The sequence below is a fragment of the Engraulis encrasicolus genome, chromosome 13 (genome assembly GCF_034702125.1).
Source record: "Engraulis encrasicolus isolate BLACKSEA-1 chromosome 13, IST_EnEncr_1.0, whole genome shotgun sequence".
Lineage (NCBI taxonomy): Eukaryota > Metazoa > Chordata > Actinopteri > Clupeiformes > Engraulidae > Engraulis > Engraulis encrasicolus.
Window position 1 is genome coordinate 14,267,002 of NC_085869.1, and position 20,648 is coordinate 14,287,649.

Here is a 20,648-nt window from a genome sequence, read left to right on the forward strand (position 1 = left end):
TTTATGACAATTTATATATAATGTTGGTGAGGGCTTAAAATGTATTGCTTATTGGAGAGACAGGAAACAATTTCCTTGGGGGGAGAAAACCCAAAATCAGATGTCACACGCCCCCCCTGCGATGCCTCCGCGCCCCCCCCACCCCCCCAGGGGGGCTTGCTCCCCACTTTGAGAAACACTGCTGTATACAGTGGTGGTTCAACCCATTTGGGAGTCCCCTACCGTGCGGCATTGCAGGAGTACAGCAGATGCACTTACTGCACTGGCATCTACCCTGTCCTGTACGCATTCAGCTCAACACATCACGGGTCATCATTTCAGAGGCATGCAGACACAATGTCACTCATGGCTCCGAGATCAAAGAAATGAGAGAGGTTTGCACACCTACCGTACCGCATACAGGAGTAGACATATTCAGTGGCAGTTCAACCCATTTGAGGGCCCTTGGCAAGCAGTGGTGGACAAAGTAAAAGTACAAGTAAAAAAAAGAAACACTGTTTCTTTCCAACACAGGTAACTTATCTGAGTAGAGGGTAGACCAACTTGTCTTACGATAAGCTGATTCTGCACAGGTTGGGTTGAGTTTTTGGTGGGTCCTTGTTAGGTTTTTATTGTTTTTCAGTAATCACAAAGTCTATCTCAATAGGTAGGTAAAATGTAAACGGTGTAACAGCTATGTAATATCATGTGCTACTGTTGTAATTACAAGTCGAAAGTACTTTTACTTTTACTCTTTTTCCACCACTGTTGTCAAGATATAAAACATAGAGCCCTCCCTTGAGTTGATTTTGCTGTCACTTACAATGGCGAGACTTACCGTTGGGGGAAACCTAGAGTGGACAGGTGTTGTGGGGCCCTAGGCAATTGCCTAATATGCCTCTTGGTAAAACAGTCTCTGCACGTATACCTATACTCCACACCTCCTGCACTGGCATCTACTCTGTCTTGTACGCATCCAACGTACTCAATACATCACGGGTCATCCTCTCCGAGGCATGTGGACACAATGTCACTCATGGCTCTAAGATCAAAGAGATAAGAGAGGTGCTATGCAGAATCCATAGCATGCAGCACAGGAGCACAGCAGATACATGTCCATGATCATACCCATACACTCTAGACTCACCATGCTACGCTACCCTGTATGAATTCAGCATTCATCCAGCATCCATATGCAGCACATTGTGGGTATGTGTACCTATAGCTGGTCAAGAATGCAAGAATAGAGGAGATACACACAGGCATACAGCTACACTCCACAACTATCTGGGCCTTCCTTGCTTTGTATACATTCACAGTATTCTGCACATTACAGACCAAGCATCTACACACCGACATCCACAAATCACACCTACCTGTATTTTGCGGGTCATTGTTTTCTGAAAAATGCAGGGTCACACATGTAAAAGCAGCCTATATATACAAAGTAGATACAGGCATTGGAAATTAGCTTTTGGCTATAAATGCTATGATGCTTGCTGTTTGGTTGTTATGCAACCTACATGTTATGTAGCTGTCCCTATCAAATCTCACCACGCAACTCACCGATCCTGGCCATTATACACACAGTCTCCTGTTATTGCATATTGTGGGTCACAATTTCAGAGGCATGCTGACACAACTCCACGAGTGCAGGAGCAGCATATACATCTACTTACTCTTGTCTTGTTCATCATGCATCTTGCCTAGACCCATGGCAGAACTGCATGCATAGAGCTATTGCTGTCGCCTACTACACACGGTTACGGCACCCACATGTTCTGCATGCATCCTGGGTAGGCTATTCAGCACAACAGTCTATAATGTGGGGGTGGTGGTGGATCAGTTGGTAGAGGAGCTTGTTTGGCAACCAGAAGGTTGCAGGTTCAAGTCCCACTCTGTCTGACCTCCTTGGGCAAGATACTCCTTGTGTCCTTGAGCAAGATACTTAACCCCAAGTTGCTCCCAGTGGCAGGGTGGTACACGGCATGGAAACCATTGCCAACAGTGTGTGAATGTGAAGTTCAGGGTGAATGGGTGAAAGTACATGTAAAGTATTTTGAGTGCTCAAATAGATGGAAAAACTCTGTATAAATACAGTCCATTAGTGGCCTTAATTCCAAATCCATTTTAGTTTAGATGACAAGTGTGTTTTTTCAAAAGAAAGTTGTCAATGTTTGAGGTCAAACGTATAAAAAGGTTATTATTTTCCTGTACCAGCCAGGAAACTTAAAATGAAAGGAAAGAAAGCAAGCGCAACATGTGGTTTCTAGTATGTCAATTTGAATCGACTTTAAATTACTTTCTACTAGAGTATGTGACAACATCTTTAACATTTAGATTTTGTGCTATGTGCCTGTCAAGTAATCAGACAGCCAGACTAGCAGACGTGCAGTTGGAGTTGACCTTTCACGGCGCATTTTCTCAAGAAACACACTTGTCACCAGGACTGAATGAAGTGCCTTTTAGTATTCAAATACATATTCACTTGTCAGACGCCCTGTAGCACCCTTAAGTTAAATGGTAAATCGTCACAGAGGTGGCCTCCTGTGACAGTTTTGTGCTTTTTTTTCTGTTTGCATTTGCCACAGACTGTTGTTTGCCAATTGGCTTTTTTGTATAATTGCTAAGATAGCAGATGTACAAGAGTGGACTCTGCTTAAGTAGGGGATTTCTGTACAGTGATATATACAGTATCCCTGTATGCATATATAAAAAGCATTTGGAAGAAAGGATGGCTATTTATTGAAGCCAAACGCAGTGAGGAACTTGCAATACTTTGCTCAAGTAATTGTGTGAAATCCGTGCCAAAAGCCCGGATCAAAATTAGGTCTAAAACAAAACAAGGGCCCTTGTTCTCGTTTGAAATGCTGACAAAGTGGTCATGGCACGCTGAAATGCGACAACAAATTGGGCACAGTCTGTAACCTTTCAACAGATTCATTATTTTGAAAGAAGAGCTTAGAGAAGCATTGGCTAAAAGGTTGAGTATACATACAGTGCTCTGTGCTTCATTTGTTGTGCCACTCAAACTTTATAGCAATATTCTCACTTCCGCTAAAATCTATCACAGCTTTTAAGCGTAATATTTCTTTTACATTAATGACATGGAGAAAGGCATTGGTCTACATGTACATCATTTCTTTGTCAGTCTGAAAAGAAATAAAATGTGATGCTCTGTACTTTTTTGTGTGTTGAAGTTTAGTTTATGACCAAGGGAATTGACACTTGCCAATGAAAAAATGTTTTTTTATGAGAGAAGAAGGTGCAAAGAATGTCACCCGTCTAATCTCTCTCCCTCTCTCTCTCTCTCTCTCTCTCTCTCTCTCTCTCTCTCTCTCTACCCCCCCCCCTCTCTCTCTCTCCATCTCCCTCTCTGCAGTCCACAGGGGCCCAAGTGCAGGTGGCGGGGGACATGCTTCCGAACTCCACAGAGCGTGCCGTGACAATCTCCGGGACTCCCGAAGCAATCATCCAGTGTGTCAAGCAGATATGTGTCGTCATGCTGGAGGTACAGTAGAGTATGGCAAGGAATGACAGAGAGACAGAGAGAGAGAGAGAGAGGGGAGATGGAGGAGATGGAGAGGAGGTGGTGGAGAGAAGAGGTAGAGCGGCCAATCTCTCTCTCTCTCTTTGTCTCCTCTTCCGCACAGCGTGTGTAAAAAAGTCGGCACAGTCAATTGATTTGGAAGTCCAGGCGTCTTCCGTTGCACAAAGCACTTAGCCCCATGTAGGCACCCTTGGGCTCCCCTCAAATGTCCCCAGCTGGGGGCGTCAGCTGACTGAATGGTATACAGGGGCACAATAGAGCACCGAGAGATAATGGGATCGCTCGAAGCGTGTGAGCAATTTTTTTTTGCAGTTATTTATTTTAAAACTTGTAAATTAATTATATTATTGCAAGTAGTGAATGTGTGCTATTTTGTGCACCTTCTGTAGATTACTCTGTATGCTAAACTTGAGCTAAATTCCAAGGTAGCAAGGTTGTTTTTTTTTTGTGCAAAACTCATACCGGGGCACAGCAAATCAGTACCCAGGCACTTGCCCCTGTAAAATAGGTCTGACAACGCCCCTGTCCAGCCACCAGCTACACCCCCTTCCCACCTCGCCCCGCCCCTGCCCCCGCCCCTCCACTTCCTACTTCCTACTTTCCGAGTTTGCTTGATGATGACATAATGATGTCTCAGGCCTTCTTTGTACTCCTTGGGAGCACTCGACCCCCTTCTGGAGAGCTGACACAAAGTACCCCCCCCTTCCCCACCCAACACTTCCACCCCAACAGCCCTACCCCTTACCCCATTTGACTGACATATCAAGTAGAAAGCTCTCTCTCTCTCTTTTTTTTGGGGGGGGGGGGGGGGGGGAGTTTTAACTCCTCACAGCTTTCTTTCCACATCGATGCCTATTGATTGACACAGCAATTGTTTCCTTAGCTGCCCTGTTGGCTTGCCGACAGCCATGCCAGCGTTTCTGTTTTGCTTTTTTTCTGCTGTCGAGGTAAAGACACTTGTAAAAAGGCAAAGGCAATGGAAAAGGAGGCAAGGTAAAGGGAACATATTGTATTTGAACGTTCTCTCTGCTGGTCAAACGCTCAACATAATGTGAGGATGTAAGAACGTCCTGTGCAGTATGCGTCAGTGGTGCCGAGTTCCTCCGAGGGAAGAAAAAGCGCCCCGACCATAAGGATCTCAGCAGAAACAAAAATCTTGAGTGCTTTCCGACAAAGGGCTTTTTCTCTTTTTGTTTCGTTTCATTCTGTTCTTTTTTTTGCTTTGGTTTGTTCTTGTGCTGTCTTGTGCTGCCTTTTTCTTGTAAGACATTTGAAGAGGGCTTCATGCATTGTGTCAGTGACGTGGTGCCTCATATCAGCCCAAGGACAAGTCATTAGAAATGCCCTGCACAGTAACCTCTGTTGTGTTAATTCAACACCTAGAGAATAAATGTAACATGCATAGTGTTGGCTGCACTCTGTAAGTCTATTAACTCTGCACAAGTTAAAGTGATACTGTCCTGTTTTTGGAAATAGGCTCATATTACACCTCCCCTTGAGTTAAATAATTAAATTAAATACCTTTCTCTTGTACTTTCAACCGTTCTCTGAGTATGGCAGTGCAAATTTTACCTCCATGCTAGCAGTTAACATTGAGTCCTATGAGACCAACTGGCGGCTAACTGGTCTCATAGGACTCAATGTTAACTGCTAGCTTGGAGGTAAAATTTGCACTGCCGTACTCAGAGAACAGCAGGAAGTACAGGAGAAAGGTAAAACTCAATTATTTAACTAAAGGGGAGGTGTAATATGAGCTTATTTCCAAAAATGGGACAGTATCACTTTAAGCTACATTCACACACATTATTCGCTTCTCACTCACTCGCCTACTCGCCACTTGCTCATAGAACATTCACTAAACGTTCCCGCGGGTTTGCGTAACTGCCATTGCAAAGGCAAGAAGTTAACTTTCAATAATCCAAACTGATTGGTTACTTGTTTACTCACCATCTTCGAAGTTAAAAAAAAAATTGTATCTCGGAATCCGCTCACATCGCATCGCTTGTATTCTCCATGCCTCCTTGCTCTGCTGGAACACATAGACATTCTATTGACTTCACTCGTTGGGCGAGTAACTAGTAGCAATGTGTGTTATTGTGGCTTTACTGTGTGCCCTCCTTCCTTATTTTGTCTTTTTCTTCTTCTCCAGTCGTGTCCCCTGTGCCCCACTGAATATTATCATCTCTTACAGTACCTGCCACACGCAATATGTCTGCCTTTGCCTTTTATGCTGTCCTGTTATTTCCTTTACTGCTCCTGAGTGTGAATTTTCTTTTGGGGCCTACGTGTAATGAAGTACACAGAATTGCACATGCAAGCACACATATGGACACACCTGCAAGCATATGCACTCACTCAGCACACACACACACATACACACAACCAATGAATCACATGCCTACGCCTTTACACACATACAGTACACGCACGCACACGCACGCACACACACACACACACACACACACCACGCACACACACAGACACACAGACACACACACACACACACACACACACACACACACACACACACACACACACACACACACACACACACACACACACACACACACACACACACACACACACACACATTATGAGTATTAAGAAATTCCCCCCAAAAATATTTTTTTACAGGTCTCACATGCACACACGCGCACGCACACACACACACACACACACACACACACCCACACACACACACACACACACACACACACACACACACACACACACACACACACACACACACACACACACACACACACACACACACACACACACACACACAACCATTCTGAACCTGTTTGCCATCTCCTGGTTCTGGTCTGATCCGGTATGGTCTAACGCCTGCTCTGGTCTCTACCTCTCCTCCTCTTCTCCTCTCCTCCTTTTTCTCCTCTCTCCTTTTCTCCTCCCCCCGTTATCTATCTGTCTTCCCGTTTTTATAGTCCCCACCGAAAGGTGCCACCATCCCTTACCGCCCAAAGCCCGCCTCCACCCCCGTCATTTTTTCAGGTGGCCAGGTAAGAGCCGACCCGCTGGCCGCCTCCGCTGCCAACCTCAGCCTTTTACTGCAGCACCAGCCACTGCCTGTTAGTGCACTCAGGTTTTCTCACCTTCTCACCTGCATGCCTGCCACCACCACCACCACCACTACTACCACCACCACCACTACTACCACCACCAGCACCAACACCATCACCACCAGTGGCGCGAAAACTGGATTCAGTAGTGACAGTCCAATACAGCATAAATTGCAAATGGCCTGGTTTTTACCTCTCCAATTCCACCAGGTCATCCTTCAACCAGCCAATCATCTGGCTGAATTGGACAGGTAAAACCAGGTCATTCTGAATATGTTGTAGCACTAATGACTCCAGTTTACCCACTACTACCACCAACACCACTACCACCCCCTGTCAATGAGCCCAGCGTGGGGGGTAAAACAAAAACGCTTGGGGACGAGGGGAGGAGGATGGATGAGGATGAGGATGAGGGTGAGGGTTAGGGATAAGGAATTGGATGAAAAGGGTTATTTGCTTCATGGCAGAGCATCATAGTATCACAGTAAAAATAATGCAGTGTTAATTTAACACTAAGAGAGTCAACTGAACATCTTCTAGAGTGTATTTCGCCCAGAGTACTCTCTAAGTGTTGAATTAACACCGCATTTTATTCTGTCTCATATAAATTATATATCATGTAGTGTAGCCTAAGTAAGGTTGATGGGTTCCTAGTGACTGGGGAATATTGAAGGGTATAGATGTGGAGCTTTTATAGTTTATTTGTAATGAACTAATGATGAACCATTGGGTATAGTTGAAAAAGAAAAGAAAGCAAAAGATGAACTGAGATGCTTTGTTTGGCATGAGGGACCTGAGGCAATTTAGGTGTCATTGATGTCTGTGTGAAGCTAGTTTACGGTTATCATAGCACGAGACAGAAAAGACGTCTTTCGCTGGTATGCTGCAAACTAAGTGCAATGAATACTGCATATTTAATTCGTTCTTTATTGATGTCTGCCATGAGAGGCCCTCATTGAAACCTCCTCCTCCCCTTTTGAAACAAAACAGATATCATATCCTTTTAACATTCCTACAGTGCCTAGTTCCATTAGCCAAAGATTGCAAAGTTGTGCGCAACGTTGTTGTGAAGTGTCATCATCATGCTATGTTTTGATCCAGCTCCTCAGCTGTTCGGAACTGTTAAAAGGATATTGTATCGGAGTATTATGTAATCAAGTCATTCCAGCTCATTTCTACCAAGCTTTAGAAGTGTGTATGTGGAAGGGTGAGTGAGTGTGTGACTGGACGTTGAGTGGATGTTTAACCCCAGGTTTGAAATGTCACAACTGCCTGTTCCATTTCATCTGAATGGCTCCATCATTAGACGCTAGCTCCTGTTATAGTTATTAATACAGTATTGCGCCAATACGGCTAACATCACTGAAATGATCCACAATTATGTACACTTCTAAGGTTTCTTAACAAGAAAATCAGTCTACGCACACAGGATATTTTCCAATATAACAAAAGGGTCGTTTTTATGTTTTGAAAGTAAAATCTGAGAAAAGGATATGTCAAGTGTCTGGAACCACTGTATGTTTCTTCATAAAGTAAAGTCATATATTTTGTAATATACTAGTTTTTACAAAGTACATTTTGATTTGAAGTAGGCCTGTAAATGTAACAAGTCGTAAAACACGAAACGAAAAAACTATGAATACAGGCATCCCAAACTTTTCTTGAAGGTACTGACTGTGCACTCTGTCTGTCTGTCTGTCTATCTCTCTCTCTCCACAGGCCTACACAATTCAGGGACAATATGCCATTCCTCACCCCGATGTGAGTGCCAAGCCTCCATCTTCACTGCACACATACACACACACCAGCTGCCCGCATGACATATTTTTCTGCTTCTTTTGGTTTGTTTGTTTTCAATTTCCTTTTCTATCCAATTGAGTTGGTTCTTTCTTTATAACATCAGCACCAAAAGTAGTCATGTAAAACATTTTTGACGGGTAATTTACATCACGTCCCAGTCAGGAATCATTTATTCTCAGCCTACCAAAAATGTGGAGCAGATTCGCTCAGGACTTGGCCTGCTGCTTGTCAACAAAGTTTTGGCAGAGAGGGTGGGTGGCGTTAGAAAGCTGTGTGCATCTCCACGGTAATCCATCCATTGCCTAATACAGACTGAAATGTACATGTCATGATTATGTTATACTTATCTTACACGTTCACCCAAAGTGCCTTACAGTTAAGTAGGTACAAATGTATTGGTCACAGCCCCTGGATCAATTCATGGTTAGGTGCCTTGCTCAATGGCACCTCAGCCATTGATGGTAAGGGATTCAAACCTATAGCTTTCTGATTCCCAGCCTGTCTGCCTAATTGATCCACACGCCTGATGTGCTAAATTGAGCCCATACCTAGCTAATGACTTTTGGCACTGTAGGACAGTATGGCTGTAAAATACTGGTCCCTAGGAAATGATCAAAATCTTTATTTTGGTTTCATTTGAAAGGCTGGGATAAAGCCATTGTTCTCCTAACAGGCTTACTTTATCCCAGTTCTTTGACCCCCCATTTTCTCTCAATACCCAACCTCACCAAACCACTGACAGCTTACAAATGGTATAAAAAAAGCTTGGTGCTCAGCAGATTTTGTGCGGTCACATTTTCTGCTATGTGTCCCGAACAAAGTGTTACACCGCTGGACTGGATTGATTTAAAGGTTGGGTTTACTTTATCTCTGGTCGTTTTGGGTACTGATGGTGAATGAGATTATTCAGAAGTCAAAGCCCAACCCCTCTACCTCAGGAAGAAAAAAAAAGAAAAGGAAAACATGAACCACCCACTAGCATGCGATGGCAATTTGACTTAATCAGTCTTCATCAGGCCAGCATCCACAGATATAGTCCTTGACAGTTCCTTTAATTCGGGCTAGGCAGTGATTGATGCTCAGGCAGGCCTTAGTTGACGTCACCATCACTCAGCTTGATGCAGGATATCCATTTCACCCTCATTACAGACCTTAGGTGAGTGGTGAGGAGCTGAGCGCTCGCTTGCTCCAGCCAGCCAGCCAGCCAGCCAGGATGCTTCTTTAGGCCTGCTCAGGGCTGGACTGGCCATCTGGCATAGCGTGCATTTCCCGGTGGGCCCCACACACTCATGGGCCCCTTTTTTCATAAATGTAAAAAACAAAATATTATTATTATTATTATTATTATTATTATTATTATTATTATTATTATTAATGTATTTTACATTTCTCAAAATAGGGGCCCACGAGGGTGCGGGGCCCACCGGTGAGTCAGTTCTGTGCTGCTAATTATGAGGGGCCGCTGTAAGCCAAAAGTCCCCAGGCCCTATTTCTCCCCCAGTCCAGCCCTGGCCTCTTCCGCTCTGCTTTTAGTATAGCATATGCTCAAAGGAGACACTTAGGGAAAGAAAGGACCAATCGGCACCATCCCTTTTTAAAATAGACAGAGTGCTGATCTGAGTGCCCATTGCCTTGTTTTTGTTTGGTTGTTTTGGAGCGTTGCGCCATTAAAATATCTCATCGACCTTTCTCATTGAAGTTGTAATGGGCTTAAGGGTTTGTGTCTTCCCTGCGGCCTGTGCACTCTCATGAAAGCAAATAAAACGAGAACGTTTATGAGGGGGCAAAAAAACAAGACCCATATTTCATAGTTCAGAATGTCAAAGTCTCTGATAAAAGTTTTCTCGTCTTTTTTATCCAGCCAGATCTCAAACTGAGACAAAGACATGACCCCAATCAAAGCAACACGCTGAAAGCCAGGCCAAGTCCTGCTTTAGAGCTTGTATCTCTCCTTCATGATCTCTCTCTCCACTCCTCCTCCTCCTCCTCCTCCTCCACCTCCTCCTCCTTCTCTTTTCTTTCTCGTTGCCTCTATTTCTTCCTCCACCACAGTGTGTCCTGGCTTCTTCTTCTCCTTGTTGCTTTTGTTTGTTTGTTTGTTTGTTTGTTGGTTGGTTGGTTTCCTCTTCTTCCTCTTCTTCTAGTTTTTTGGCGTCTTGATTTCTGGGTGTTCACCTGTTGTTTTCTACAATAACCTCTTAGTTCTCCTGTCCCTCCCCCCACCTCAGCAGCTGAGCAAGCTTCACCAGTTGGCTATGCAGCAAACCCCCTTTACCCCCCTCGGACAGACTACCCCTGCTTTCCCTGGTACGTACCCATCAACCCTTTTGGATTCCTCTTCTTGCTCTCTGCTCTCTTTAGTGCCTGTCCAAGCACACTCTCTTTATGTCTCTCTCTTTCTCTCTTTCTCTTTCTCTTTCTCTCTATCTATCTATCTCTCTCTTTCTCTCTATCTTTCTACTTCTCTCTTTCGCTCTCTCTCTCTCTCTCTCTCTCTCTCTCTCTCTCTCTCTCTCTCTCTCTCTCTCTCTCTCTCTCTCTCTCTCTCTCTCTATCTATCTCTCTCTTTCTCTCTATCTTTCTATCTCTCTCTCTCTCTCTCTCTCTCTCTCTCTCTCTCTCTCTCTCTCTCTCTCTCTCTCTCTCTCTCTCTCTCTCTCTCTCTCTCTCTCTCTCTCTCTCTCTCTCTCTCTCTCTCTCTTCCTTCCCTTTTGGTTTTGCTCTTGTTCCTCCATATCACGCTTCATGACATACCCTCCTGGTGGATGCTCTCTCCATGTGACTCTAGCACTTTTATGCTTTGGTTTTGGATGTTTCGTTTTTATCCCTGTTTTTTCCTACCCACCACTTTTCACCTCACCACCTAACTCTGAAGAACATTCCCCTGGCGAGTAGCCACACACACAGACACACACACACACACACACACACACACACACACACACACACACACACACACACACACACACACACACACACACACACACACACACACACACACACACACACACACACACACACACACACACACACACACACGAATATGAATGCATTATTCCAACAGATAGGCTACATTTCTATTGACTTGAGTGGACCTACTGTAAATCAGACTCAACGTGCAGCTGAAGGTCTCTACAGTATGTATAAACAACTATGTATTTTGGGTTTTTTAATGGAAGCCTTGAGTTCAAATCACGGCCCTGTTATGTACAATTTTCTAGGAATATAGATCAGGTACAGTATGTCCCTATCCAAGGTCTCATGAATAAAGATGTCTCAGCTTGATTCTTCTTCACGCCAATGTCCTCTTCAGGTCATCTTGTGTCGGAACTGATCAAACGACGACACAAAACACTCGCTCCAAAAGTTTCCCTCAGACAGAGCGTGCGATGCAGAGGATGCAAATATTGGACCATCAATAGTCATGTTGCTCCTTAGAAGTGTCAGAAGTGTTCAGTGTTATCGAGTTGATACAGGATTTCAGGCAAAATTGCATCAGCCTCTGATGTCTTCATCTTCATGAAATGAGGCATTCCGTTTCATTCCTCTTGTGACTTCAACTGCATGAGCAGACGCTAATGCATACAGTATTATAAATGAGAGCATTTACATAGTGGGAGTATTTCGGTTTCAATGTTGCCAATATTCTGTTTAAAACAAGTTCTGGGAAAATATTCCGGAAATATTTTCAGAAAATATTCCAACTACAGTACAAACTGTCGCTCAAGTCGCTCAAATTGCCTCTAGTTGCCCAAATCTCTTTTGTCTCTTCTGCCACCAGTGACTCCATACAAACTCAATTATTTACTTCTGACAGTGGAGTCACTCAAGTCAGGTCTATTCATGCCTTTAGAGTTGGCTCCTGGCATGGACGTGGGGTCCTTGAGGAGAGCCAGTGGCGGAGGCCAGCACTGCTGCCTGATCACCGCTTAGCCATACCAGCCTCGTATCAGTCACAGGAGGCCACTTTGCTGCCCAACGACTGCTGCCCTCCGCACTCTGCTTAAAATGCTGTTTATGATGCTCTCTCTCTCCCTCTCTCTGTCCCTGTCTCTCTGTCTCTGTCTGTCTGTCTGTCTGTCTCTCTCTCCCTCTCTCTCTCTCTGACTATCTCTCTCTCTCTCTCTCTCTCTCTCTCTCTCTCTCTCTCTCTCTCTCTCTCTCTCTCACCCACATATACTCTCTCTTGAGAGCTGTTCTGCTTTTCCTCTTTCTTTGTTTTTCTCTGACTTTCTCTTATCTCTCTTTTCTCTCTTCCTGCCTTTCTGTCTCTTCCTCTCTCAATCTCTCTCTCTCGATCATTCCCTTTCCCTCTCACTCTCTCTCTCTCTCCCTCCATCTCCCTTTCCTCCTCCTACTCCTCTCTTGCTCTTGCTCTCGCTCTCCGCTGCTCCACACTGTAGGTCTGGATGCCAGTCCACCGGCCAGTACTCATGAACTCTCCATACCCAATGATGTGAGTAAAGGACAAACTCAGCCAGCCGCACAATCATCTCACATCTCACACCTCACGCCTCGCTCACTCCCAACGATGTGGGGGAAAGGCCAGCATCACTCAGACATACGTACAGCCAGACATCTAGTCCCTTTCACGGCAGTTAGACATGCCCAAGAAGTGAATCTGGGGTCTAGGCAGCCACACAATCATTCTCAACAATCACTCCCAAGATGTGGGGGAAAGGCCAGCATCACTCAGACACACAGCTAGCCATCTGGTCCTCAAAGTAGAGTGCCTGAGTGTGCACAACCACTGTCCAGGTGCTGATGATGTGCTGTAAAAGTCATCCAAGTAAAAGGAGGATAAATCACCACACTCTGGTCTTCTTTGTTGGTAGTTTATTTGGCGAACAACATGTTTCACTGTTGCTTTGTCAGGTTCACTTTATCAGGTCCCTTTCACAGCAGTTAAACATGCCCAAGAAGTTATTGACTGACTAGGGGTTTCTGTTTCATGCCAATTTATGATGAAGGTCTGACTGACCGAAACGTCAGCTTTCAAAAGAAATTGTGCAGTTTGACCGTAATTGTAGTAAATAGCAGTGTTGCGCTTTTCCACAGCCTAAAAGTGATTACTCAATACCTGCATCTTCAAAGAAAGACTTCTCAAGGTGTGCCGGCCATCTTCTCCATCCGTTGTAATGTATCAAAAATGACATTAGTCAGATAAGCTGGTACATTATCTTATAGACTGTAACAGAACATTTTATGACCAAAAAAAAAAGTTTGAGGTATTTGGAGTCTGTTAGACCAAGTGTCTTGTGTCTCTTTGGGGTCAGCTCAGTCTGATTTCTAATTTTAATAAAAACCTGTCTGCATTGTCTTCCCAGTTAATAGGCTCTGAGCTGCAATACTTGACTTGTATTAGACCAGAGTTTCTTTCTTTGTGGTAGCACAGCCTGATTTCAGTTTTTTTCCCCCTTCGGATGCCCACTATTTCTTCCGAGCTAATAGGCTTCACAATCACTTCGATCTTCAGTATACGTACAGTATAAGTGTGTTTGATCAAAGTTTCTCTCTTTATTTTGAATCGGCACAGTTTGATTTCTAATGTTATCAAATGTCCTCCCCAGCTAATAGGCTGCATAATCGGGCGCCAGGGAACCAAGATCAACGAGATTCGTCAGATGTCTGGAGCGCAGATAAAAATCGCTAACGCCATGGAAGGGTCATCAGAGCGCCAGATAACCATCACTGGAACCCCCGCCAACATCAGCCTCGCCCAGTACCTCATTAACGCAAGGTAAACCCCCACGCTTCATTGCACTGCACAAAGGGTAGGTAGATAGGGGTAGAGCAGTGGTGGTCCAATGCATCACATTGTGATCTGTTGGTTCCGGTCTTTGACTTTTTATTTAACACTTCTCTCAATTTACCTCAGTTTCTTGTGGGTTTTTATTTTTTCTAAGTGTTCACTTGGAGACAAAAATCTTGATTTCAGGGTAACACTTTAATTGAGAAAAATGTTTGGTTTTCACTTGAACATCTTGTATAACTACAGCTTTTTACAAATTAATACAGCCTTCTTTGGGAAGCCTTCACTTGGTTGGTATCTTGTGAGGTTCATTCATGGCGATTTTTCTTTGTAATACAGTACAGTCAATCTCCCCCTTTCTTAGCCTGAGGTAATGCATTCAGTGCTGAAGGTCACCCCTGAGGTATCAGTCTTCTGTCCACGACCACCTGGATAATATTTCCTCATTCTTTAGGCTGTCTCCATTTTCATGAGTGGAGTCAGAAAGCATTTGCCGCTTTGTAGCTGACAGATAGCGATCATTTGTCTACTTACACAGTATCAGGTATACGTTGCACAATGTTGATGAGGTAAGAACACGACTTATACAGGAACTGCAAAGCTCCTTGACTTTGTTACATAAATGCAAAACTGGCACAACAACACCCCGTGTGAATTCCAGGCAGCCAGTGGATGTGTTTTGGTTCCCTCTCTTTGGTTGTCTCTTAGGGGTTCGGAGACTGGCTGCGTCTGGGACTGAGTGGGTAGTACCACAACTGGTCTACAAACAGCCACCCTATTTGCTATTCGACCTATGCCTGAAGTTGAATTAGGGGCGCTGTCAAGTGAGCACAGCCCATTCATTCTGAATGGCTCTGTTGGCACCCCTGGAGTACAGTACCACCTGGAAAAAGTCGACAGTTTTCTCTCTCGTCATATCCATAGAACCTTTCTAGTAGTACTAAAAAAGATTCTTTTAATTCTAACACGCGTGTCATTGATTTTTGGCATTCCGTTGCAGCGGCCGCACTACGCGGGACACTCGTCAATCAAAGTCGATTTTCTCAGTGATGATTTAATTCTGACATTAAAAACTTCATTGAAAAATTTTAGAATGTAAAGAAGACATGTGACTCCCACGATATGACATTTGTACATCCATCGCGCTGCCCAGGATTAAGGGATTGGCCATTATCTGTGGAAAAGTCATATTTCCTCATAGCCGCCCATTATAAAAGTCTCCTATAAAGTCTCCTAAAGAGGAGACAAGCGTCATAAGTGAAACAGGAAGTAACGCTGAGCTGGCCGTCTCTTCATAATAGACCGTCTCTGGTACTAATGCCTTATTACTCTCCCACCATTCCTCCCCCACCCCCTCCCCCTACTGGCAGGTTCAGAGACGTGGCAGCAATGTGGAACGATCCCACCTCCATGACTACATCCTGAAGCCCCACACACTGGTCTCATTGTCAGAAGCAAACAGCAGCTGCCCTCCTATGCCCTACCACCCCACCCCATCTCCCCTTCCCCATCCACGACCCCCTTTCCCTATACTCTTAATACATCCTCCCCAGATACCTGTTGTACTCCCACCTTCCCTTTAGACACCGTTAGCTCTCCCTTTCCCTCACTTTATAGTGTACCTTCAGCAGTAGCATTGCTTGTATGGGTAGGCTATTGCTCAAGATTAAAAAAAGACATATAAATTGTGGTTTGATTTTGTTAATGTTAATGTAGAGTAATTAAGTATAGTGTTTCAGCATGTTGAATGCTTAGGATCAAGCTGTATTATAAATTATTATTTTGTCCTTTTGTTTTTGTTTTCTTTTACTGCTAGCTTAGTTGAGAAAAAAATGGTTGCTGAATAAGTCTTGTAGTTTCTTGTCAGGAAAGCATAAAAATGTACAAAAAATGTAAAACGTATATAAAAAAGACACAAACACAAAAAATTGTAATCGCTTTTGACTGCTGATAAGCAATGCTGTTGGTTACGACGAGTAGAGTGATGTGATGCACCCATATGTAAAAGGGAGAATGCTGTGACTATAAGCCTTGGGTTTCACAGACACAACCAAAATGGGTCGGAAATTTTTGCTGTTCCAATCAGAACCTAGGAATTAGCCATTGACACTGTTTGTTTCTTTGTGGATGATGTTAAATGTGTTTGTTTTCTTGAGTTCGAAGAGGAAGTTATTTTGTGTTTCTTTTCTTTTCTTTTGAGAAAAAAGGGGATGTTTTTATTAGTCGGTGAGAGAGAGGCTGATTGTTTTAAATGCCTGAATGCATCTGATAATCCAAATGCCTGACTGATTTACAGAGACATGCTAAACATGGAGAGAGCCACTAAGGTGGGCCACCCACATCAGAGCTTTCAGTGTTTGGCAAAACGTGTCAAGTGCTTTCAGAATTGTTTTATTTTTTCTCTATTTTTCTATCTCTCTACCCCACCCCTCTTTCCCCCCTGCTTCCCCCTCCCTCCCTCGACTGTTCTAGGCTGACGTCTGAGGTCACTGGAATGGGCACACTCTAATTTCTACCCATCATCCTTCACTGCATCACATGACCCTTGAGCCAATGGCATTGCACCTAGTTATTTTTTTTCTTCTCTCTCTCTCTCTCTCTCTCTCTCTCTCTCTCTCTCTCTCTCTCTCTCCTCAACTAACCTGCATCTTTCAGTGACTAAGCTAATTTTAATCTCTAATGTGCACATATTTAAAGTTCCCAGTTCAATGTTGTTCCACCCACACCTGTTCCCTTGATTGACCACGTTGGCCCTTAAGCCCTTTTCTTAATTTCAAAGGACACTTGACTTTTTTGTCACTCTAGTACCTCATACTTCACTCCATTTAACTGTAAATTCTTTAATAACACATTATCATTGTCATGCAACATTTCATTATGTGCTTGATACAAATATATATCTCCTTTAACACATACATACTCTACAACACATACAACTTCAGCAAAAACCTACACATGCAAAATGAATAGCCAAATTTACTACATAATTTCTATAGGAAAAAGCCAATCAATGCGGACTGCACAGTACAACCCGCAACTGATACCTTAACTTAACCAGAGAGCTTGATAGATAGCTAGTGCATCTTGCTATAGCAGTGCACCTCACATGTGAGCCATTGGAGAGCTGATGGAATGCATTACTCCACACTCACCACCACCACCCTCACCATCATCCTCACCACCAACCCCAACCTCCTTATGTGCTTGTGTGTCCATGATGCATGCGGAAACAAATGCACTTCAGATGCATTATCACTCTCTTCTGTATTTGTTCGTTCGATACTCTGGTCACGGAACTATCAGCCATAATGCAAAAAAAAAAAAACCCTAACAAAAAGAACAACAACAGCAGCAGTAGCTCACTCACTGAATAAACATTAGGTAGATTGGGTTGAGATTAGTCAAGCTAAGCCATCAGGTCTACTTCGGAGATCTTCTCTCTGAAGTGGCCTCACTTCTTCTTTCTAACTTCTTGTGAATTTCTATGATGATGAGTGTTCTCAGCCGATAAACAGTGGCTGCGTTAGGCGATGGATATCCGTAGAGAGGATCGAGATGGCCAGTTTGTTTGTTGTTGTCCAAAGTGAATACAGAGCGCTGTGACAATAATGAGGTCTCCCCACGACACCTTCCCCTCATTCAGTCGCATTATCAGCCCATCTGTTTGGCCAAACTTGCCAATTGTCATGCTGCATTTAGACTTGCGGCTCCTCCAAAGTGCTCCTCAAAGTCGCACGTTCTCAAATTGTCCTTCTCTTTCAAGCGATACCATATCATTTCAGGAAATAAGCTCATACACCTCCCCTTGAGTTAGATATATAGATATACTATATTACACTAAATTTAATTCAGTTTTATCTTTCTCCTGTGCTTCCAATCATTCTCTTAGTCTAGTTGTGTTACTTCCTTACAAGTCAACAATTGCAATCCAATCATATGGTACCAGCTAGCTGGTCGCCATACAATTCCATTATATATGCTAGCTTGGAGGTAGAATTTGCACTGTGAATGACTCGAAGTACAGCAGAAAGATAACAACTCAGTTATTTAACTCAAGGGAAGGTGTAAAATCAGCTTATTTCCAGAAATGGTGCGGTATCACTTTAAGAGTAATTCTCTCACCAGAAGGGGAAGAAAGACAACATTTATGTATCCGCAGGCTGTAGCTTCTGATTGTTTTCTTCTGACAGCTCTTTGAGCGATCACTTTAGTGTATCTACTGTAGCTATCAGCATGTTCGTTCCTTACAAAATGGCAATACAACTATGTTGCTTTGCTAGAAGACCAGATCTTCTGACTAAACCCAGATGAAGGTGGCACAAATGGGCCATATACTATGCCTGTACGTGTATATCAGAAAAGTGTTTTTCTGTCTTCTCGTCCGCGCTGTCTGCACTGAGGAACGTGAAGCAATGGAATGTTCAGGGGTTCAGGCAGGAATCCACAGCAGCTCTCGGAAGGTAGTTGTGGGTTGGGTGCATTCAGAGACCTATCCATTCTATTCAGCCTGCCCACCAACATAAACATCATGATTGTTTATTTGTTTTCCATTTCCATCCATTAGACAACTTCAAAGATCAATGTGTCTTCATTTCTGATCGAAGTCACAAGCCCATTATTTTCTTGACAGTCGCCACCCCCTCTGTCATTTAACATGTGGTGAAGTTTGAGTGGCCTGTTTTATATGCATTACTTTAAAGATTTGGCCATGGTAATGGCATTGTAATAACCATTCAAAGTCTTCAACTCTACAATTAACTAGAAACTATTCTAGTTAAAGATATAAGCTATGCACACCATCACACAACACAAGTTCAAGTCCGAGCACATACACTGTATGTTTTTGATGCAACTCCAAACTAATTTGGCTGTTGTGTGTTTGTGAACTTTATTAGAATATTTTCCGTATTCTTTTCTGTCATCATTTTACCACATCATATGGAACTGAATTGTCACACTCTTTTTAAAAAAACATGAGCTACAAGCCTGTTGAATTCCAGAATCCTGGCAACTCTGAAAATATTCACTATGAGCTTCTTCTCTGGCAAGCATTTAAATATGAAAAGTTGAATGTAACTCTTTCAACACGAGTTCGGACATTTTTTTCATGGGTAATGACTTACATGAAATTGGAGTGGTTTTCTATCTTGACAGTTTGTCGTCTTTGGTCATGGTCATTAGGCAGTCCACAAACTCTAGTACGGACGGTGTTAGAAACAATATATTTCCTTAGGTGTTTGTACATTAAGTCATAGATACAGTCTGTAAGTCAACATTTTAACCACAGCTTGGATAATTTAAACTGGAGCTGTTGTATAACCACACAATCTTGTTTGTCTTTGTCCTTGGAAGAATGGCCAAGGTATTCTGTCCATTAGCCTATCCGTATACTGATTTACATAACCGAATGCCGTGATTATACACAGTTTTAGCTAATAGCATATTGAGGAAAGCTCTGCAATACACATATGGCTGAATATGGTCTGAGACACTACATGTGAACACATATGCTATGACTAGAAACATGACCAGAAATACTTACTCGCATAGGACCTTTTTTTGTTTGCACTGATTTGAAATGGAATTATCTTCTCAGTGTCTTAGAATACGTCGTTATTGAGTTAGATTGTATGTTAATACAGGACATTGTCTTGTATAGTTCTTCTATGGAATGTTCTATTTGTTCTAATGTTGTATAGTGCTAGGTCTGACATAGTATTGTAGCTCATGGTGGAAATGTTAGCCTACTTCTACAGGCATGCACATAACCATACGTCGCTCTTTCATCTCATCTCATGTAGTAGAGGATCAGTGGAGGCAGTATTGTCATATTCATCATTATGATTATTATTATTGGGTTTTTTTTGTTGTTTCTTTCATTTTGGGGTTTTTTTTACGTTTGAGGACAAGTGTTGGCTGGGTCAACAGTGCGTTGCTTGTTCAACACAATATGACTGCAATAAGAATTTTTCATAATTCTCACTCACATCATTACTTAATTAATGTTAAATGTCAGAGAATGCAACCTAGCTCATATGCCTTCATCTACATTTTACACCAGTCTCATTCCTCATACATAAAAATCAATCTCATGATGATGCATTACAACGACATCACACAAGTAATCTCTGCACTGTCATAAAGAAACACAAATGGAAACGATCAAATAATAACATGCATTGTGGATAAATTTAATGTCTTAATATTGAGGTTTGTTTCGTTGAATCTGCTGTCACTTTTATTTTGTACTTGCACATTTTATTCTTTGTACTAGAGCAGCAAAAAAAGCAAAGGGCCCTCCCCCCCTCTCTCTATGCTTCTGTACATTCTACTGTTTGAATAATGGAATAAAGAGTTAATTATTATTTTATGTTGGATATCTCGCTGCTTGCAGGTCTATATTAGATTTAAATTATTGAGATTAGGTTTAACTTTCAAACGTTTTGTAAAAAAGGATGGAAAAAATCTTTTTGTTTTATTTTCT

The 20,648-nt window shown here is 42.9% G+C and overlaps 1 protein-coding gene across 1 annotated transcript in view; it reads left to right on the top strand.

The window, feature by feature from the left end:
- Nucleotides 1-16,070, top strand: part of LOC134460724 (poly(rC)-binding protein 3-like) — a 100,436-nt gene extending 84,366 nt beyond the window's left edge. Inside the window, exons 13-19 of the mRNA XM_063213230.1 lie at nucleotides 3,362-3,490; nucleotides 6,478-6,621; nucleotides 8,332-8,373; nucleotides 10,641-10,719; nucleotides 12,816-12,868; nucleotides 13,983-14,152; nucleotides 15,535-16,070. Coding sequence (XP_063069300.1) covers nucleotides 3,362-3,490; nucleotides 6,478-6,621; nucleotides 8,332-8,373; nucleotides 10,641-10,719; nucleotides 12,816-12,868; nucleotides 13,983-14,152; nucleotides 15,535-15,589 — 672 coding nt within the window. The 3' untranslated portion in view covers nucleotides 15,590-16,070. The remainder of the gene's footprint in view (nucleotides 1-3,361; nucleotides 3,491-6,477; nucleotides 6,622-8,331; nucleotides 8,374-10,640; nucleotides 10,720-12,815; nucleotides 12,869-13,982; nucleotides 14,153-15,534) is intronic.
- Nucleotides 16,071-20,648: the final 4,578 nt, after the last annotated feature.